This window comes from Aplysia californica, unplaced genomic scaffold, assembly GCF_000002075.1.
Source record: "Aplysia californica isolate F4 #8 unplaced genomic scaffold, AplCal3.0 scaffold01079, whole genome shotgun sequence".
In the NCBI taxonomy this organism is placed as follows: Eukaryota; Metazoa; Mollusca; class Gastropoda; order Aplysiida; family Aplysiidae; genus Aplysia; species Aplysia californica.
In genome coordinates, this window is record NW_004798349.1 from 23,332 (window position 1) to 41,330 (window position 17,999).

The window sequence follows — 17,999 nt, forward strand, 5'->3', positions numbered from 1 at the left end:
AAACTCCGCTACCGCGACAGGGGGCCAATCAGAAAGAGAGTTGTTGGGAGCAGGGTGACTGCCAGGCCCCGGGAATTTTTTAAAAAATCGCCGAGACCCGGGAAAATACGTAAAAGATCTCGAATATTTGAAAACCAAATCCAATAACGTCTTTAAGTTCATTTCTGCCAATCGCGATTGTGATATTAATTCGGCTCTGAGAGTATGTTTCACGCGAACTGGCGGCTTCGGCGGCAAGCGGAATTGTGTCACCGAGGTTCGACTGGAAAATCAAGATCTACTTTCGCTTTCGTCACCACCCAGAAGTTTGTCAGTAATTGTCTGATAACGCAAAATTTATTGTAACATGCAGGTTCGGCATTACAAACGTGGTGTCGCCATGAAAATATATCAATATTTGTCACTGAGCTGTCACTTGTGGGGGTAACATCAAAATGAAAAGAAAATTATACAAGCGTTTTTCGGGCTCGTCATTGTGACCGGTCAATGAACCTGTGCGTGTTCTGAGCGCTTCGAAGTACAGGACTCAGGAATGGGGGGATTATTTATTTTTTAAAAAGACGCACTCTGGGATGGGGGAGGGCTGGACGCAACACCAGAGGACAAACAAACTGAAAGTGGAAGCAAATGTTTAGAATTTTGATTACTACTAGATGTAGATCAACAGCTCTCTGCAAAGTAAAGTGTGCGTTGGTGCAGGCCTTGTGTGAAATCGGGAACCGTCATGACTTGTAAGCGTGTTATTGAACTTAGGGGCCTAAGTGTTCGCGTTTCGTTGGATTGGTGACAGTCAATTAGATCTCTATATTTTAGCTTTCTTTCAAGATTCGCAGATGTTCAGTATCACTGCATCTTGCCCTCCCACAGTTCTTCCACCTCTCACACTGACTAGGTCTACTTGGGCTATTTTACTGTACTTTGAGTTTGAGCATTCATTTTTGTCTTTCACAATATATAGGCCTATATATATATATATATAGGCCCTATATATATATGATATTAGGGTGACCTTATTTAGGCCACATATGGCCTAAATAAGCTAAACCCCCCTCCCTTACCTTATTTAGGCCACACCTGTGGCCTGAATAAGCTAAACCCCCCTCCCTTACCTTATTTAGGCCACATATGTAGTCAAAATAACCAAACCAATGTAAAGCATTGTTTTCTTTACAAGTTACATTATTATTTCTTTAAAACTCTTCACATCCATTTTCCTTCACAGCCGTATCGTACATGACATGTGATGTAGAATCAATTTAAGGTCCTTGGAAAGGTGATCACAAAATAACAAAATTATTTTATGATCTTCACTTGAACTTGCAATTTTTTTGACAAATTAAAGTCTACCTAATTATATTTTTTCCCCCTCATTTTTCTTCACTATAAATGACAACTGGCATGTATTGTTTTCAGTTATTATCAAGAAAGTGGATAGGCGGACTACGGGGTCTATCTAGCCAAAAGGATAGGTGGACCCCTGGGTCTACCTAACAAAATGTTAGGTTTTAGGATGTGAACCCAGGAGTCAGCGTAGTGAAATAAGTAGATCTAGGTTTAAAGAAGGATCGGTGGACCCCGGGGTCAACATAATGAAATAAGTAGATCTAAGTTTATTTTATAATAGGACTGGCGGAGCCGTGGTCAAAGTAGTGAAATTATAAGTAGATATAGGTTTAATTAAGGATTGGAGGACCACAGGGTCAATGTAGTGAAATCAGTAGATCTAGGTTTAATTAAGGATTGGTGGACCCTGGGGTCAATGTAGTGAAATAGGTATATGTAGATAGATATAGGTTTAATTTTAAGGATTGGTGGATCCTGGAGTCAACGTAGTGAAATAGGTAGGTTTAAGGTGGACCCCAGGGTCTACCTAACGAAACACTAGTTAGGTTTTAGAATAGGTGGATCCTGCGGTCACCGTAGTAAAATAAGTAGGTTTAATCAAGGTGTCCCGGGGGTCCACCAATCCTTAATTAAACCTTCTTAATCCTCTATGGCTATGGTGACTCCAGGTTCCACTAATCTTTAAAGAAACCTACTTATTTCACTGCGGTGACCCCAGGGTCCACCTGTCCTAAAACCTAGTACCAATCCTTACTTAAACCACACCTTATTTCACTACGGTGACTCCAGGGTCCAATTCCTAAAACCTAGTATTTCGCTATGCAGACCCCGGAGTCCACCTATCCTCTACAGGACTATACTATTATTATCAATTTGCAATTTTCATTGATTAGCATTTTTAAAAAAAAATTGAATCAGAGTGCAGGGGAGACCGAGGCGCCTGGTCGATTCGGTGGTCGGCTTTTGTAGATTTATGCATTTTTTTACGGAAAGCCGTATTACCTAACCCTATTACTAAATCTATTAGTGTTGTGAAAACTTCAACCTCTACAGCTCAGGCGTCAAAAGATGCTGGTAAATAATAATAGATCTACGTCCTGAAGTTTCATAATTTATTTTTATACAGAATAACACAGTACACAGTCAGTAGTTTTTATTTCATCGAGTTATAAAAATGGCCTTCGTATAAAAATTGCCTTGTTTTCAGATGCAAATTTTGATAGTTCTAGTTTTACCTAATCGATTTTCACGCGAATTCAACCATTTTGATGGTCTTTCTTTTCCTTTTAAAAAGATGCAGATCTAGGCCTGTCGGATGTGGCAGTGCAAATAGCACTGAGTTGTTTAGATCTAGATCTAGATCTAGACCCATCAAAACACGAGGCTTCGTGGCCGATCACAAAAGTCTACGGGGCTTATCGAGGCCGATTCGCCCTGCCGCGAGCACGTTCACTAAACTGCCTACTAGATAGAATCTACTACCAAATATTCTCTACACGATCTCTGCTACTACTACTATTACTGCATGTACTACTACGAGACAGTACGAGAGAGTGTCACTCAGGCAAAGATAGTGTAACTTTGACTCAGCCACGTAGTAAACACACTTTTTATACCCCAAATTTAACCCGGAAGTCCATTCGGAGGATTTGACCTTTTCACTTGACCAAAGTGTGCCAAAATGGTAGCCTAGCTTTTGCCCCTCCATGAAGGAAAAATCCGGCCCTCATTCAAACCGTTGGAATTGAGCAAAATTTTGCGTATTGTGCTTTGTTCTTTACAATATTCATTATAGTTATGATTTATAAGTTGTACACTGAGGCAAAACCATACTAAATGAGAAAGGTGCACCATTATGAAAGTGGAATGAACTCAGTTGCCTGAAAAGGGTAGTTTGAGCATGTGTGGCCTAAATAAGCTAAACCCCCCTCCCTTACCTTATTTAGGCCACAGTCCACTGTGGCCTAAATAAGCTAAACCCCCCTCCCTTACCTTATTTAGGCCATATGTGGCCTAAATAAGCACTCCCATGATATTAATCATGACAGTCGATATTCTGGTTCTAGGCTCAAAACAATATTCCTTTTTATATAGTTTATATATACAGGCGAATATGATGAAGGGAAAATATAAATAAGTCGCACAAGACCCCAGGCGCCACCACTTTCTGTACGTAATCAAGATTGTAAATATTTGGTATGTGACTCTTACTTGAAATTATCTCTCAGACCCTCAAATTGGTGTGAAATAACCTTGCTTTGATAAGTTGATGGTTTTTATTTCAGCATTCTAGGGTTCAACAGTAGAACACTAATGGGTGCTTCGCCAAGATGGGCTTCTGTAGCGGTCACCCGGAACGTTCCTCCTTTTTTAGAATTCTGAGTTGAGACCCATGCTTTTTGAGTGTGCTCGTTTACTCGCTTGTAACACTTCTAATTTTCTGCACTTTTGTGTTACCTTATTGTGTTGCATGTGCCGCAAAACTCTTGCTCACGGTAACAGTAAAACAGGATTTCGTTCGCCCACACCCGCCTATCCTTCCGTGAACAAAATTGTCCCGTGGACAAGCTAAAGGAAACAAGTGGCCAATTACCACAGAGATGATTAAAACTTGAGAAGACTTTGGATCACCACGCTGACAAAACTTCTTAACAACATGTATGCCACTGGACATATTCCATCTGAATCTGACTTGTCAAAATCTATCTTCGTAGCTTTACCAAAGAACCTTAATGCAAACGAATGTGAAACGCATCGTACCATCAGCCTCATGAGCCATGTACAGTGGAGTCCACTTATAACGAGTCCGGAAAAAACGAGAAGTCTGTCATAAAGACACTACTCTAAAACCCCGTTTTTTTCTCCTCTTTACCTTTGTAAATAAAATACTGCTATAGCGCTATCAGACAAACATGAGAGTCGGTTATAGCGGAATATAGCTGCTGCTGTGCACAGTGCATAGACCAGTTATACATAACGTAAAACCTCGCCAGTCGAGAAATTTGTTGGTGATCTTGCGAAACAAAGAATAGGAGAGCCCATATGCGTCAATAATGAAGGCCAGAGCAACTGAGCAGGGAGGGTGTGGCATGCGCAGACAAACAGAACGCATCATGTGATATGCCAGCGTAAGCCCAGTTTATATGATCAAGGGCTACCATGCCTCTCACTTCTCCGATGCGGGGATGGAGAGGTCACAGCAATATGATGGACGGAGCGAATGTGTGACGTGCGCGAGCAGACGGAATGCACCACAGGGTGTGGTGGGGTGGGGAAAAACACATAGGGCGAGTTAGCCGAGAGCCCTTTCTTTCTGATCGCCAACACCGAGCTGTCAGTCCACATCGCTAGATCTAGCGCTATAGAAAGAAACCTGATTTGATTTTTGATCAAGTAAGACCTAGAGGTCATGTTGAAACAAAATCATCACCAGGGGAGATAGCAAAAGGAAATAAACAGAACACCAAACTCATAGATTAGGCCTACTTTACAGTTTCCCTTGAATTTATTACTGGATCCCTTATAGTTATAGCGAGAATCCTGCTATAACGGACATTTTGCTCCGGTCTCCTCCCTCTCGTTATAACAGGATTCCACTGTAACAAAAACACTACTCAGAATAATTATGATGAGAATACGAAATAAAATTCTCCCAGAAATAGCCCAAGAACAATGTGGATTTATTGAAGGCAAAAGCACTGTAAATGCCATATATGTCATCAGAACAACAATAGAACGTGCTCTAGAAGTTCAGAAAGATCTTCATTTATGTTTTATAGACTACACCAAGGCATTCGACAAAGTTAGGCACGACCAGATCATCGACATGCTGGAAGTCCTCAATATCGATGGGAAAGACGGATTATCAAGAACATGTACTGGGGTCAAACTGCTGCAATGAGAATAGAAAACGACATCCGCGAATACATACAGACAGATGAAAAGAGGAGTCAGACAAGGATGTGTACTTTCTCCAGACTTGTTCTCCCTGTATAGTGAAAATATCATGAAACACCTAGAAGAAATGCCTGGTATCTCGATAGGGGGACATAATATAAACAATCTAAGATATGCAGATGACACAGTCCTAATAGCAGAGGATGAAGAACACCTACAGAATCTATTAAATGTCTTTGTACAAGAGAGTGACAACGTGGGCTTAAGCCTAAACATCAAGAAAACCGAAACAATGGTGATAAGCAGAAAAACTCCATCCCCAACATGCAATATCAAAATCAATGATATCACCCTCAAGCAAGCACAACATTTTAAATATTTGGAGACCATTATATTATCATCAGATGGGAGATGTCACACCGAAATTAAAAGCCGCATTTGCCAAGCAAAAGCAACCTTCCACAAGATGAAACAGATAGATACCGTACTAACAAACATCAATCTGTCACTGGAAACGAGAAAAAGAATACCGAGAAGTTACATCGAGCCAATCCTATTAGATATATACGGGTGCGAAGCATGGACAATCTATAAACATCTGGAAAGAACAATTGTAGCGACAGAGTTGTGGTTCATAAGACGCATGCTGCGTATCCCATGGAGAGCTAGAAAAACAGATGAAGAAGTCTTGGTTCAAACAAATTATAGAAGACAACTTATGACGAATATAAGAAAGCGACAGGTAAATTTCTTCGGACACACAATGCGGAAAGAAGCATTAGAGAATATTGTTACAACAGGCAAGTTTGATGGAAAGAGAGGCAGAGGCAGACAGAGGGAAAAGATACTGGACAAGATGACAACGTGGCTAGGAGCAGCAAGAACAACAGACACCATTGCTGCAGCGCAAGACAGAGTGAAGTGGAGGTCCATGATCGCCCACGCCAGTCGGCAAGGCACTGGATAATGATGATGATGCTATACTGAACCCATTAGGCCAAATCGCACCTGAGCACCGACCAGTCGCCTTCACTTCTGCGTGGCTACGTGCGGATAGTTTGCTCTACTTTTGAGAATCGATTCTGGGAAAAGGACCTCTCTGTGTAGTCGAGTCGATAAAAGGGGTTTTCCCGTTCTCCCCACTCAAGGTGAAGGTCAGAGATGTTTGTTGTCATTCTTGTGGCCCGTGCTCCAAACACATGACTAGGCTAGATCTAGAGATCTTCATTATAGGCCTATCTACTTGACTTCTTACGTTGCTGGGACATAGATCTGCATATCTACTAGATCTAGATCTAGATCTACATTGCTGGGACATAGAGTCTAGATCTATCTTCTAGAACATTGCTGGGACATAGATCTAGATCTAGATCTAGAATCTAGTTCTAGAATCTAGATCTAGGCTGTGGTTGCTGTGGGACTCTTTTTTTCTCGTGTACAGTACTTGTACTGTCACTGTCAGGTTACGAAAGAGGAATTTCGGTCTGCCTAAAATGTTGCAATATAATTTAAAATGTTAGACAATAAGCCCAGACAGGATGAAATCGTGGTAAGATCTAGATCTAGGTCATCCAGTTCTCGATCTTAGTTACACTTAGTGCCCCTGTGGTGTGTTTCATATTTAGATCTAAACTGAATTCGTAAAATTATATCTGATCTAGATCTAGATCTAGATCTAAATCTAGATTATAGCTGATCTAGATCTAGATTCTAGATCTATATGTAGATCTAGAGATAAATTATATTCTTCTATAGTTCTAATATCTAGTAGGCTCTAGGCTATCTAGAAATTAGATTCACTTCCACCATGGCTGTCATGTAAACAACACATTTTTTTGCTTATTTAAACGTACACAATTATGTGCAAGATATTGTACTTTGCTATGCATGCAATTCTGTTAATTTCCCTCTTCCTTAAGTTTGCCCCTCAGAATTATGGGAAGGAACTTCCGTAACGAGCGACCACCCCAACAAACAGTACAATAAAGAAGGGACCTAACCCTAACCCTGCCTCTACCCCCAATACTAACCCTAACCCTGCCTCTACCCCTAATACTAACCATAACCCTATCCCCAACCCTACCCCTACCCTTAACCCTACCCCTCTATTCTACTCTGTCTCATCGTGGTCGCTCATTACGGAAGTCCTCCCGAATTTTGTTTCCCCTTTAATTCTGTCGCACGCCTAAACGTGCTTAGGCGAGAGGATCTAAGAATTGATAAATCCCCCGAGTTTTCTCTCTTGTACCTTATTCTTGAGATAAGTAGTTCAGAAACCTCCACGCAGCCTCTACAACTGTTCTATTTTCAGACTTTTTGGATTCCCCAGATTTTCAGCTGAAAACTGCCTGAGAAAAACAGAAAACTTGAGGTTACATTGCAACATAATAGAACGTAACTCTGGGTGGCTTTCCTTCAAATCACTCAACAGTACCCTTTCTTGTAGATTCAATATGTCGCTTCTTCCTGTTGGGTACAACAGTCTGAACATGACGCTGCGTAAAGACTCAACGTGTCTACGTCTCTACAGTTGCGAGCTTATAGCAAACTGATGCCTTGCATGCTACTGCGTGCTATTTATAGCAACATTTGAATTTATGTGCTTGCAATTGTGTGCGCATAGACTCAGCTGTAAACAAACGGAACCGCAATTGTACAGGAGTGCCCGTTTAACTGGTAGGAGTTGAAATATTATATATGTCTATTCCTTGCTGTGGAAATGATACTGGCACAGCACATCTGCGCCTGGAGCCTATCTATAGATCTAGACAAGAAAGGCCCCAGAGTTCGAGTTGTCGGAAATTTTGGATGTTGAAATAAGGGCATTATATTCTTGTAGCAAATTAAATGCTGAACATGCTGATTTGTAAAATTTGGAAATATCTTGAGTAGTTTGAAAGATATGATAGATTCACCACTTTTTGTTACACAGGATGGAAAACACAAAGTTTGGAGTAAAAAAACAACAACGGCATGTTGACCCAATTTCCCTACCCTTTGTTGAAGTAGCCTACAACATGTGGCAAAGATTCAAAAATTAAAATCCTTTCAATGGGTAAATTTTTACTGAGACCCCCGCAAACAGATGCACTGCTTTGGGGGGTCAAACTGCAGTACCGTTTTTTTTTTTTTTGCTGCAGATCACGCATGCACCACTGGATCTATAGAAACGGTCGCAAATCAATTACATAAAGTATTTTCAAGAAAGGAAGCAGCAAGTCATACTTATGACAGCTAGACGAAAAATTGTTGTAACTGTTTCCTGACTTACTGAGTCCAATGTTCAATGTTCATGGTTCAGGGTGGAATCAGACGAAATCATGGACAGCAAGTGAGTGTGTCTTCCACAACAACAGCCATGAGTGGAGCGTCGGTCCAAGGGGAGACAAATGCTCGGGTTGATTTGTCTGCGGGGGACACGGAGGCCAACGTGAAGCAAGGCAAACACGTGGAGATGGTGAGTCGCTGGGCTCGTTTGTTGAGGCTGTTTCGTTAGTGTGTTTGTTGAGGTTTGGCTCGTTTGTTGTCGTTTGTTGAGTGGCTCGTTTGTTGAGGCTGTTTTGTTTGTGTGTTTGTTGAGGTTTGGCTCGTTTGTTGAGTGGCTCGTTTGTTGTCGTTTGTTGAGTGGCTCGTTTGTTGAGTGGCTCGTTTGTTGAGGCTGTTTTGTTTGTGTGTTTGTTGAGGTTTGGCTCGTTTGTTGAGTGGCTCGTTTGTTGTCGTTTGTTGAGGCTGTTGCCTCGTTTGTTGAGTGGCTCGTTTGATGAGTGGCTCGTTTGTTGAGTGGCTCGTTTGTTGAGGCTGTTGCCTCGTTTGTTGAGTGGCTCGTTTGTTGAGTGGCTCGTTTGATGAGTGGCTTGTTTGTTGAGTGGCTCGTTTGTTGACCACCTATGATGGAACAAACTGCCAAGTCTTCCACGAAGGACAACTCTCAGAACCACTCTAGGTACAGACAGGAGAGCGACAAGGATGCTTGCTCTCACCTTTCCTCTTCATACTGGCAATTGACTGGGTCATGAAAGAAGCCACCAAAGGCAAACGTAATGGAATACAATGGATCCCTTGGCAGCAGCTGGACGACTTGGACTTCGCCGATGACCTTGCACTGCTCTCTCACACACATGCTCAGATGCAAGAAAAGACCACGGAACTCAACAGGGTATCAAGGAGTGTTGGCCTACGTATACATCCAGGCAAGTCAAAAGTAGTGAAGCTAGGAAAGGTTTCAAACCTTGCTGTGACAGTGGAAGACACTCCCCTGGAAGAAGTGGACTCCTTTACCTACCTTGGAAGTGTCATCGATGGTAAAGGTGGAACGGAGGCAGACGTTAAAGCAAGAACCGCCAAGGCAAGGTCAGCCTTCAAGCAATTATCAATAGTCTGGAAAGCAAGCAACATCTCGCTGCGCACCAAGATTCGACTCTTTAACTCCAACGTCAAGTCTGTGCTCCTCTACGGCTGCGAAACTTGGAAGACAACGAAAACAGTACTGAATAAAGTCCAGACTTTCATCAACAGATGTATGAGGAGTATCCTAAGAATTAAGTGGCAGGATCGAATAAGAAATGAAGAACTTTGGGAAAGGACAGGACAAAAGGATATAGAAGTAGAAATAGGACTAAGAAAGTGGCGATGGATGGGACACACCTTAAGAAAGCCCAGCGGAAACATCACAAGACAGTCACTGCAGTGGAACCCACAGGGAGCACGAGGCAGGGGTAGGCCACGGGAAACATGGAGGAGATGTGTGGAAAGGGACATGAGAGAAATGAAGCTCACTTGGAACGAGCTTGGAAGGATGGCTCAGGACAGAGATAAATGGAAGGAGCTTGTATGTGGCCTATACCCTGCCAGGGGTGGAAGGATGGCCCAGGACAGAGATAAATGGATGGAGCTTGTATGTGGCCTATACCCTGCCAGGGGTGGAAGGATGGCCTAGGACAGAGATAAATGGAAGGAGCTTGTATGTGGCCTATACCCTGCCAGGGGTGAAAGGCATTGATGATGATGATGATGATCGTTTGTTAAAGCTGTTTTGTTTTGCTCGTTTGTTGAGGCTGTTTTATTAGTGCGTTTGTTGAGGCTGTTTTATTAGTGCGTTTGTTGAGGCTGTTGGCTCGTCTATTGGCTCATTTGTTGAAGCTGTTTTGTTTGTGCATTTGTTGAAGCTGGGTTTTTTGTGTGCATTTGTTGAGGCTGTTTTGTTTGTGCGTTAGTTGAGGCTGTTTTGTTTGTGCGTTAGTTGAGGCTGTTTTGTTTGCGCGTTAGTTGAGGCTGTTTTGTTTGCGCGTTAGTTCAGTACAATATGTATTGTCTCTGTCGGACATTGACCTGGAAAATGCCGTACCGGTACTTTAAATACTTTAAGTTTAAGACTTTTGATTTTGTTTGGATTTGAAGCTAGGTCATTATTTGGAAGGTGATTCTCACACTGTTCTTTATGTGGATTCAGATTTATTCTCTCAAATCTCTGCCCCTCATCGTTTTCTTTGTGTTGCAGCATGCTGCAGGCATTGATTGCTGCCAGTGACATATTCTGTATTTACCTTCCAGTCATTCCAGTGACATATTCTGTATTTACCTTCCAATCATTCCAGTGACATATTCTGTATTTACCTATCAGTGACATATTCTGTATTTACCTTCCAGTCATTCCAGTGACATATTCTGTATTTACCTACCAGTGACATATTCTGTATTTACCTATCAGTGACATATTCTGTATTTACCTATCAGTGACATATTCTGTATTTACCTTCCAGTCATTCCAGTGACATATTCTGTATTTACCTACCAGTGACATATTCTGTTTACCTTCCAATCATTCCAGTGACATATTCTGTATTTACCTACCAGTGACATATTCTGTATTTACCTACCAGTGACATATTCTGTATTTACCTACCAGTGACATATTCTGTATTTACCTAGCAGTCATTCCAGTGACATATTCTGTATCTACCTACCAGTGACATATTCTGTATTTACCTACCAGTCATTCCAGTGACTTATTCTGTATTTACCTACCAGTGACATATTCTGTATTTACCTACCAGTCATTCCAGTGACATATTCTGTATTTACCTACCAGTGACATATTCTGTATTTACCTACCAGTGACATATTCTGTATTTACCTACCAGTGACATATTCTGTTTACCTTCCAATCATTCCAGTGACATATTCTGTATTTACCTACCAGTGACATATTCTGTATTTACCTACCAGTGACATATTCTGTATTTACCTACCAGTGACATATTCTGTATTTACCTACCAGTGACATATTCTGTATTTACCTACCAGTGACATATTCTGTATTTACCTACCAGTCATTCCAGTGACATATTCTGTATTTACCTACCAGTGACATATTCTGTATTTACCTACCAGTGACATATTCTGTATTTACCTACCAGTGACATATTCTGTATTTACCTACCAGTCATTCCAGTGACATATTCTGTATTTACCTACCAGTGACATATTCTGTATTTACCTACCAGTCATTCCAGTGACATATTCTGTATTTACCTACCAGTGACATATTCTGTATTTACCTACCTGTGACATATTCTGTATTTACCTACCAGTGACATATTCTGTATTTACCTACCAGTCATTCCAGTGACATATTCTGTATTTACCTACCGGTGACATATTCTGTATTTACCTACCAGTGACATATTCTGTATTTACCTACCAGTCATTCCAGTGACATATTCTGTATTTACCTACCAGTCATTCCAGTGACATATTCTGTATTTACCTACCAGTGACATATTCTGTATTTACCTATCAGTCATTCCAGTGACATATTCTGTATTTACCTACCAGTGACATATTCTGTATTTACCTACCAGTCATTCCAGTGACATATATTCTGTGTTTACTTGCAGTGCCTAGTGCTGAGTATTCGTTTGCAACTTTGTGAACTGAGGAAAAGTGGAGAATCAAATTTATTGATTAAAAAGAACAGTCAGTCCTGTCCAAGGCAAGCCCCCGTTATTGAGGAGAAAAGTGGATGATATTCTAGTCGTTGTCCTAGACAGATGCTCCTCTCCGACACTGCTGGTATTATATACATATATATATATATTTTTAATAAAGAAGGGAAGTCGGAGGTGGTTGTTTGCTCAGGTGATTGTGTAGGACAAGTGTGGCTGTATCAAAGAAAGAACTTTGAACACTATTCTGTCCGTTATCATGAAACTATTCCTTTGACAACAATGTGATTGTTCTTTTTTTTTTCTTCTTTTTGTTTCACATCCAGAAAGAGCTGAGTGAGAAGGGGAGCTTACCGGAGGGCAACTCTGTCTCCGATCTCCTGGGTTTGGCCCCGCGACGGTCACACTTACCTCCCCTCAAGTCCCCACCCCGTGCCGACCACATGGTCAGGATTACCGAGGTGGTTCCCGCTCATGACAGACCTCTAGGTGCGGCTTTTTCATCTTTGGTTGGGGACTGTCTGGGTTCTAGCATAAAGGCCAGCTCATGGTCTGTCTGTCTGGGTTCTAGCATAAAGGCCAGCTCATGGTCTGACTGTCTGGGTCTATCAGTAGCATAAAGGCCAGCTCATGGTCTGACTGTCTGGGTCTATCATTAGCATAAAGGCCAGCTCATGGTCTGTCTGTCTGGGCTCTAGCATAAAGGCCAGCTCATGGTCTGTCTGTCTGGGTCTATCAGTAGCATAAAGGCCAGCTCATGGTCTGTCTGTCTGGGTCTATCAGTAGCATAAAGGCCAGCTCATGGTCTGTCTGTCTGGGCTCTAGCATAAAGGCCAGCTCATGGTCTGTCCTGTCAATCAATGCCAGTCTCATCAACAAGTACCGAGAAATTTAGTCAGAATCCGACAGACAGACAACGTCAACAAGGAGGAGGTATAAAAAAGAACAAGACGGAGCCCAGTTACAGATGAAGTGGGAAGAAGTCAGTGGGTGTGTCCTCAGGAAACGAGGCAGTTGGGTATCAAAGAAAGCGATCGAGTAGAATCAGTAGATAGTGAGAGGTGAGTAGATAGTGAGAGATGAGTAGAATCAGTAGATAGTGAGAGATGAGTAGAATCAGTAGATAGTGAGAGATGAGTAGATAGTGAGAGATGAGTAGATAGTGAAAGATGAGTAGAATCAGTAGATAGTGAGAGATGAGTAGATAGTGAGAGATGAGTAGATAGTGAGAGATGAGTAGATAGTGAGAGATGAGTAGAATCAGTAGATAGTGAGAGATGAGTAGATAGTGAGAGATGAGTAGAATCAGTAGATAGTGAGAGATGAGTAGATAGTGAGAGATGAGTAGATAGGGAGAGATGAGTAGAATCAGTAGACAGTGAGAGATGAAGGGAAAGCTATCTGGAAGTTGGAGTAAAGTCAGCGTAGACCTTTGTGTGTTCAGTCACAGATATAACAGAACGGTGATAACTGTAGACATTTGTGTGTTCAGTCACAGATATATAACAGAACAGTGATAACTGTAGACATTTGTGTGTTCAGTCACAGATATATAACAGAACGGTGATAACTGTAGACATTTGTGTGTTCAGTCACAGATATATAACAGAACGGTGATAACTGTAGACATTTGTGTGTTCAGTCACAGATATATAACAGAACGGTGATAACTGTAGACATTTGTGTGTTCAGTCACAGATATATAACAGAACGGTGATAACTGTAGACGTTTGTGTGTTCAGTCACAGATATATAACAGAACGGTGATAACTGTAGACGTTTGTGTGTTCAGTCACAGATATATAACAGAACGGTGATAACTGTAGACGTTTGTGTGTTCAGTCACAGATATATAACAGAACGGTGATAACTGTAGACGTTTGTGTGTTCAGTCACAGATATATAACAGAACGGTGATAACTGTAGACGTTTGTGTGTTCAGTCACAGATATATAACAGAACGGTGATAACTGTAGACATTTGTGTGTTCAGTCACAGATATATAACAGAACGGTGATAACTGTAGACATTTGTGTGTTCAGTCACAGATATATAACAGAACGGTGATAACTGTAGACATTTGTGTGTTCAGTCACAGATATATAACAGAACGGTGATAACTGTAGACATTTATGTGTTCAGTCGCAGATATATAACAGAACGGTGATAACTGTAGACATTTGTGTGTTCAGTCACAGATATATAACAGAACGGTGATAACTGTAGACATTTGTGTGTTCAGTCACAGATATATGTGTCAACCTGCTGGTTCCGTCCCCACCTTGCAAGCAACATTTGATTGACATCGACTGTTAAACCTTGAGACAGTCTTGTGAATTGGAACGTACTGTTGTGAAGATATCATTTTGTTACTCCTGATTTATCTGTGCACGGCTCGAACCTCTTCCAGCACCACTGTTCTTTCAAATCATGAAGTGGAAATATGTTGCTTGTTGTTGCTGTTGTTGTTGTGGAAGTTTCTGGAATTCCAAATCAAGTAAATATGGACAATAGAATAGAGGTTTGATATTGCTGTTTGTTTCGATAATACGTCGGTTGTTTCCTGTGCCGCAGTATCACACACGTGCTGTGCCAGTGTTTTGTCCGGCCTCTTTTCTACGTCGGTTGTTTCCTGTGCCGCAGTATCACACACGTGCTGTGCCAGTGTTTTGTCCGGCCTCTTTTCCGTGGGTCATTTTGTGCTCTTTGCAAGGACAGTTTGATTTTTTTATGGTATGTTTTGTTTGTTCTTTTTTTATGGTATGTTTTGTTTGTTCTTTTTTTATGGTATGTTTTGTTTGTTCATTTTACAGGTGTTTATAAATATATTATGAGCTATCAACCAAATGTGCGGCTTTGTTGGGTTACCTATGTTGTGTTTTGTTGACGCTAGCGGAGGGGTGCCTCGTACAAAATGGGCGTGGTTACAGAATGGAAGTTGGGAGGATATGTCAGCTTTGCAAGCTGGTAGATTCATTACTTGATCATTTCTTTTGTTTGGTTGATCATTTTTGTTAGTTGAGGGAAATCAAAGAAAAAGCATAAACCGTCTGTGGAACACAGATTAAGTTATAAGTCGACAAGCTTTTCAACAAGATACATCTTTGTGGTTTGGATATTGTAACACCCTCTTTCCTCCCGACTCCTCTTTTGTTTCCTGTGTTCTTCACCTAATGTATTTCCTGTGTCTGTTCTTTCCTTCACATAATGTATTTCCTGTTTTCTTTACTTCACAAAATAATGTCTTGTACATCCATGAGTCACAGAATTTTTCCGTCTCTCCTCTACCTGGCCAGTTGACCATGGATCCCAGGGGCATTCACTGAGCCGTTTTACGTCCAAGAAAACGGATGTGTTGGGCATGCAGGTCAATAAACTACCTAAAGGAATCAGGTATCTTTTTGTTGTTTTTCCTTTTTGTGCAATCTTTATTCTCTTTCTTTCTCGTACCCATTCCCGGGAGTTCAGCTCTCTAGTGGCCACAGTTTTGATGTTGTATGTACCGTTGTTGTTTCATCAGGCACCCCTACGTGGGAAAACTCTGTGTCTGATCTCCATCTCTGATCAGACAGATGTGAAGTCTCCGTCTGTGATAAGACAGATGTGAAGTCTCCGTCTGTGATAAGACAGATGTGAAGTCTCCGTCTGTGATAAGACAGGTCTCAGTGGACCGAGAGCCATTAAAACTTCCCACACTATTCCAAGTTCAAGAAAAACCTTTGGGGATTTGAACTGGGGTCATCTGCACCATTGCCCCGCACAATACTGACTACACAATACTTACTACACAATACTACACAATACTGACTACACAATACTGACTACACAATACTGACTACACAATACTACACAATACTGACTACACAATACTGACTACACAATACTACACAATACTGACTACACAATACTGACTACACAATACTGACTACACAATACTACACAATACTACACAATACTGACTACACAATACTGACTACACAATACTGACTACACAATACTACACAATACTGACTACACAATACTGACTACACAATACTACACAATACTACACAATACTGACTACACAATACTGACTACACAATACTGACTACACAATACTACACAATACTGACTACACAATACTGACTACACAATACTGACAACACAATACTGACTACACAATACTACACAATACTGACTGCACAATACTGACTACACAATACTGACTACACAATATTGACTACACAATACTGACTACACAATACTACACAATACTGACTACACAATACTGACTACACAATACTGACTACACAATACTACACAATACTGACTACACAATACTGACTACACAATATTGACTACACAATACTGACTACACAATACTGACTACACAATACTGACTACACAATACTACACAATACTGACTACACAATACTGACTACACAATACTGACTACACAATACTGACTGACTAGGCTAACGGTGTGCCCTGGGCAGAGAATTCTGAAGAGCAATGTGGTTGTAAATGTGTGAGCGACAGTAGAACAGTGTTGTCAGTCTAACTGTGTTTCTATTGTTTACTTCTCTCCCGACTCTCTGTCTCTTTGCCCAAGAAATGACCAAATATTTGGTTGCCTTTAAGCACAAGGGGGCTATCAAAAGGTAAAGGTTTTGGAGCCGTGTTCAGTTTCTTTAAAAGACAAGGAAAGTTTTCTCTATACAACCCAACAAATATGTGAGACAGTGTGATGAAATCCGGCGCTCGTCAAAATACAGAGATTGGGGAAACAATCTTGTTTCCACCAGTTTGGACATTTTTATTGAACTCCTATTTTTTGGTTCAACCTCTTTTATGTCCATATAAAAACACATTTCCTGATGAATTTTACTGAAAAACATTGATTAAAGGCAAAAAAATGTCATTTTTCTGTTTTCAAAGACTCTTTAGCTATTGGAGTTACCAAACTTTGGCGGCCATTTTCTCGCTAATTTCACCTCTGAAACCAGGCGACCTCACTTCCTTCCATCGCAAATATCTTGAGTTCTGTTCAGGATAAATGGGACATTTATTTCATTGGTAGGAAGGCAATCAAATCAGCTTTCAGATGATACCGATAACTCCACATGACCAAAAATTGACGAGCGCCTGATTCCACCGCGTCGTGACACATCTCGATCTATGCACCAATGAAACCAAACTTCTCCTATAAGTAGGGCAACACCCACTTTTGGTGTAGGTCAAGATTTCTGGAAACCCCCGAAATCTGGGTTAGCCCGCTTGTCCTTAAAGGCGACCGTTTGTCTTTCCTTTTAAAATATTTACATATTTCTTTCTTTCTCTCTTTGTCTTGGTTTAAGAAATGACTGCGCACTCGGAACTGTATATTTTATTGTGTTTGCACACTCGGAACGTATGATGTTTGATATGTTCCCAGACAGAACGTATGATGTTTGATATGTCAGAATGTATGACATTTGATATGTTCCCCGTCAGATCGTATGACGTTTGATATGTCAGAACGTACGATGTTTGATATGTTCCCCGTCAGAACGTACTACAAGCGACAGGATGAGCTGATCGCGTCCTACGAGAACTTGGCCTCAGACTCTCGCATCAACATGCTGCGGGAACAGGCCAGTGCCCCGTCAACCACTCTCATCACTCGCCTGTCACAGATCTCCTTCGCTGCTAATCTGGTAATGGTTTTTTTTTTTTTTATGTGAGGTGTGTTATGTTCCCATTTATGTGAGGTGTGTTATGTTTCCATTTATATGAGGTGTGTTATGTTCCCATTTATGTGAGGTGTGTTATGTTCCCATTTATGTGAGGTGTGTT

At 41.1% G+C, this 17,999-nt stretch overlaps 1 protein-coding gene across 1 annotated transcript in view; it reads left to right on the forward strand.

Moving 5' to 3' along the window:
• Window positions 1-6,391: 6,391 nt before the first annotated feature.
• LOC101849575 (metal tolerance protein 9) overlaps window positions 6,392-17,999 on the forward strand; it is a gene marked incomplete in the record, with an annotated part of 24,890 nt that continues 13,282 nt past the window's right edge. The window contains 5 exon segments of the mRNA XM_013089920.2: window positions 6,392-6,790; window positions 8,543-8,698; window positions 12,512-12,674; window positions 15,482-15,578; window positions 17,713-17,860. Coding sequence (XP_012945374.1) covers window positions 6,755-6,790; window positions 8,543-8,698; window positions 12,512-12,674; window positions 15,482-15,578; window positions 17,713-17,860 — 600 coding nt within the window.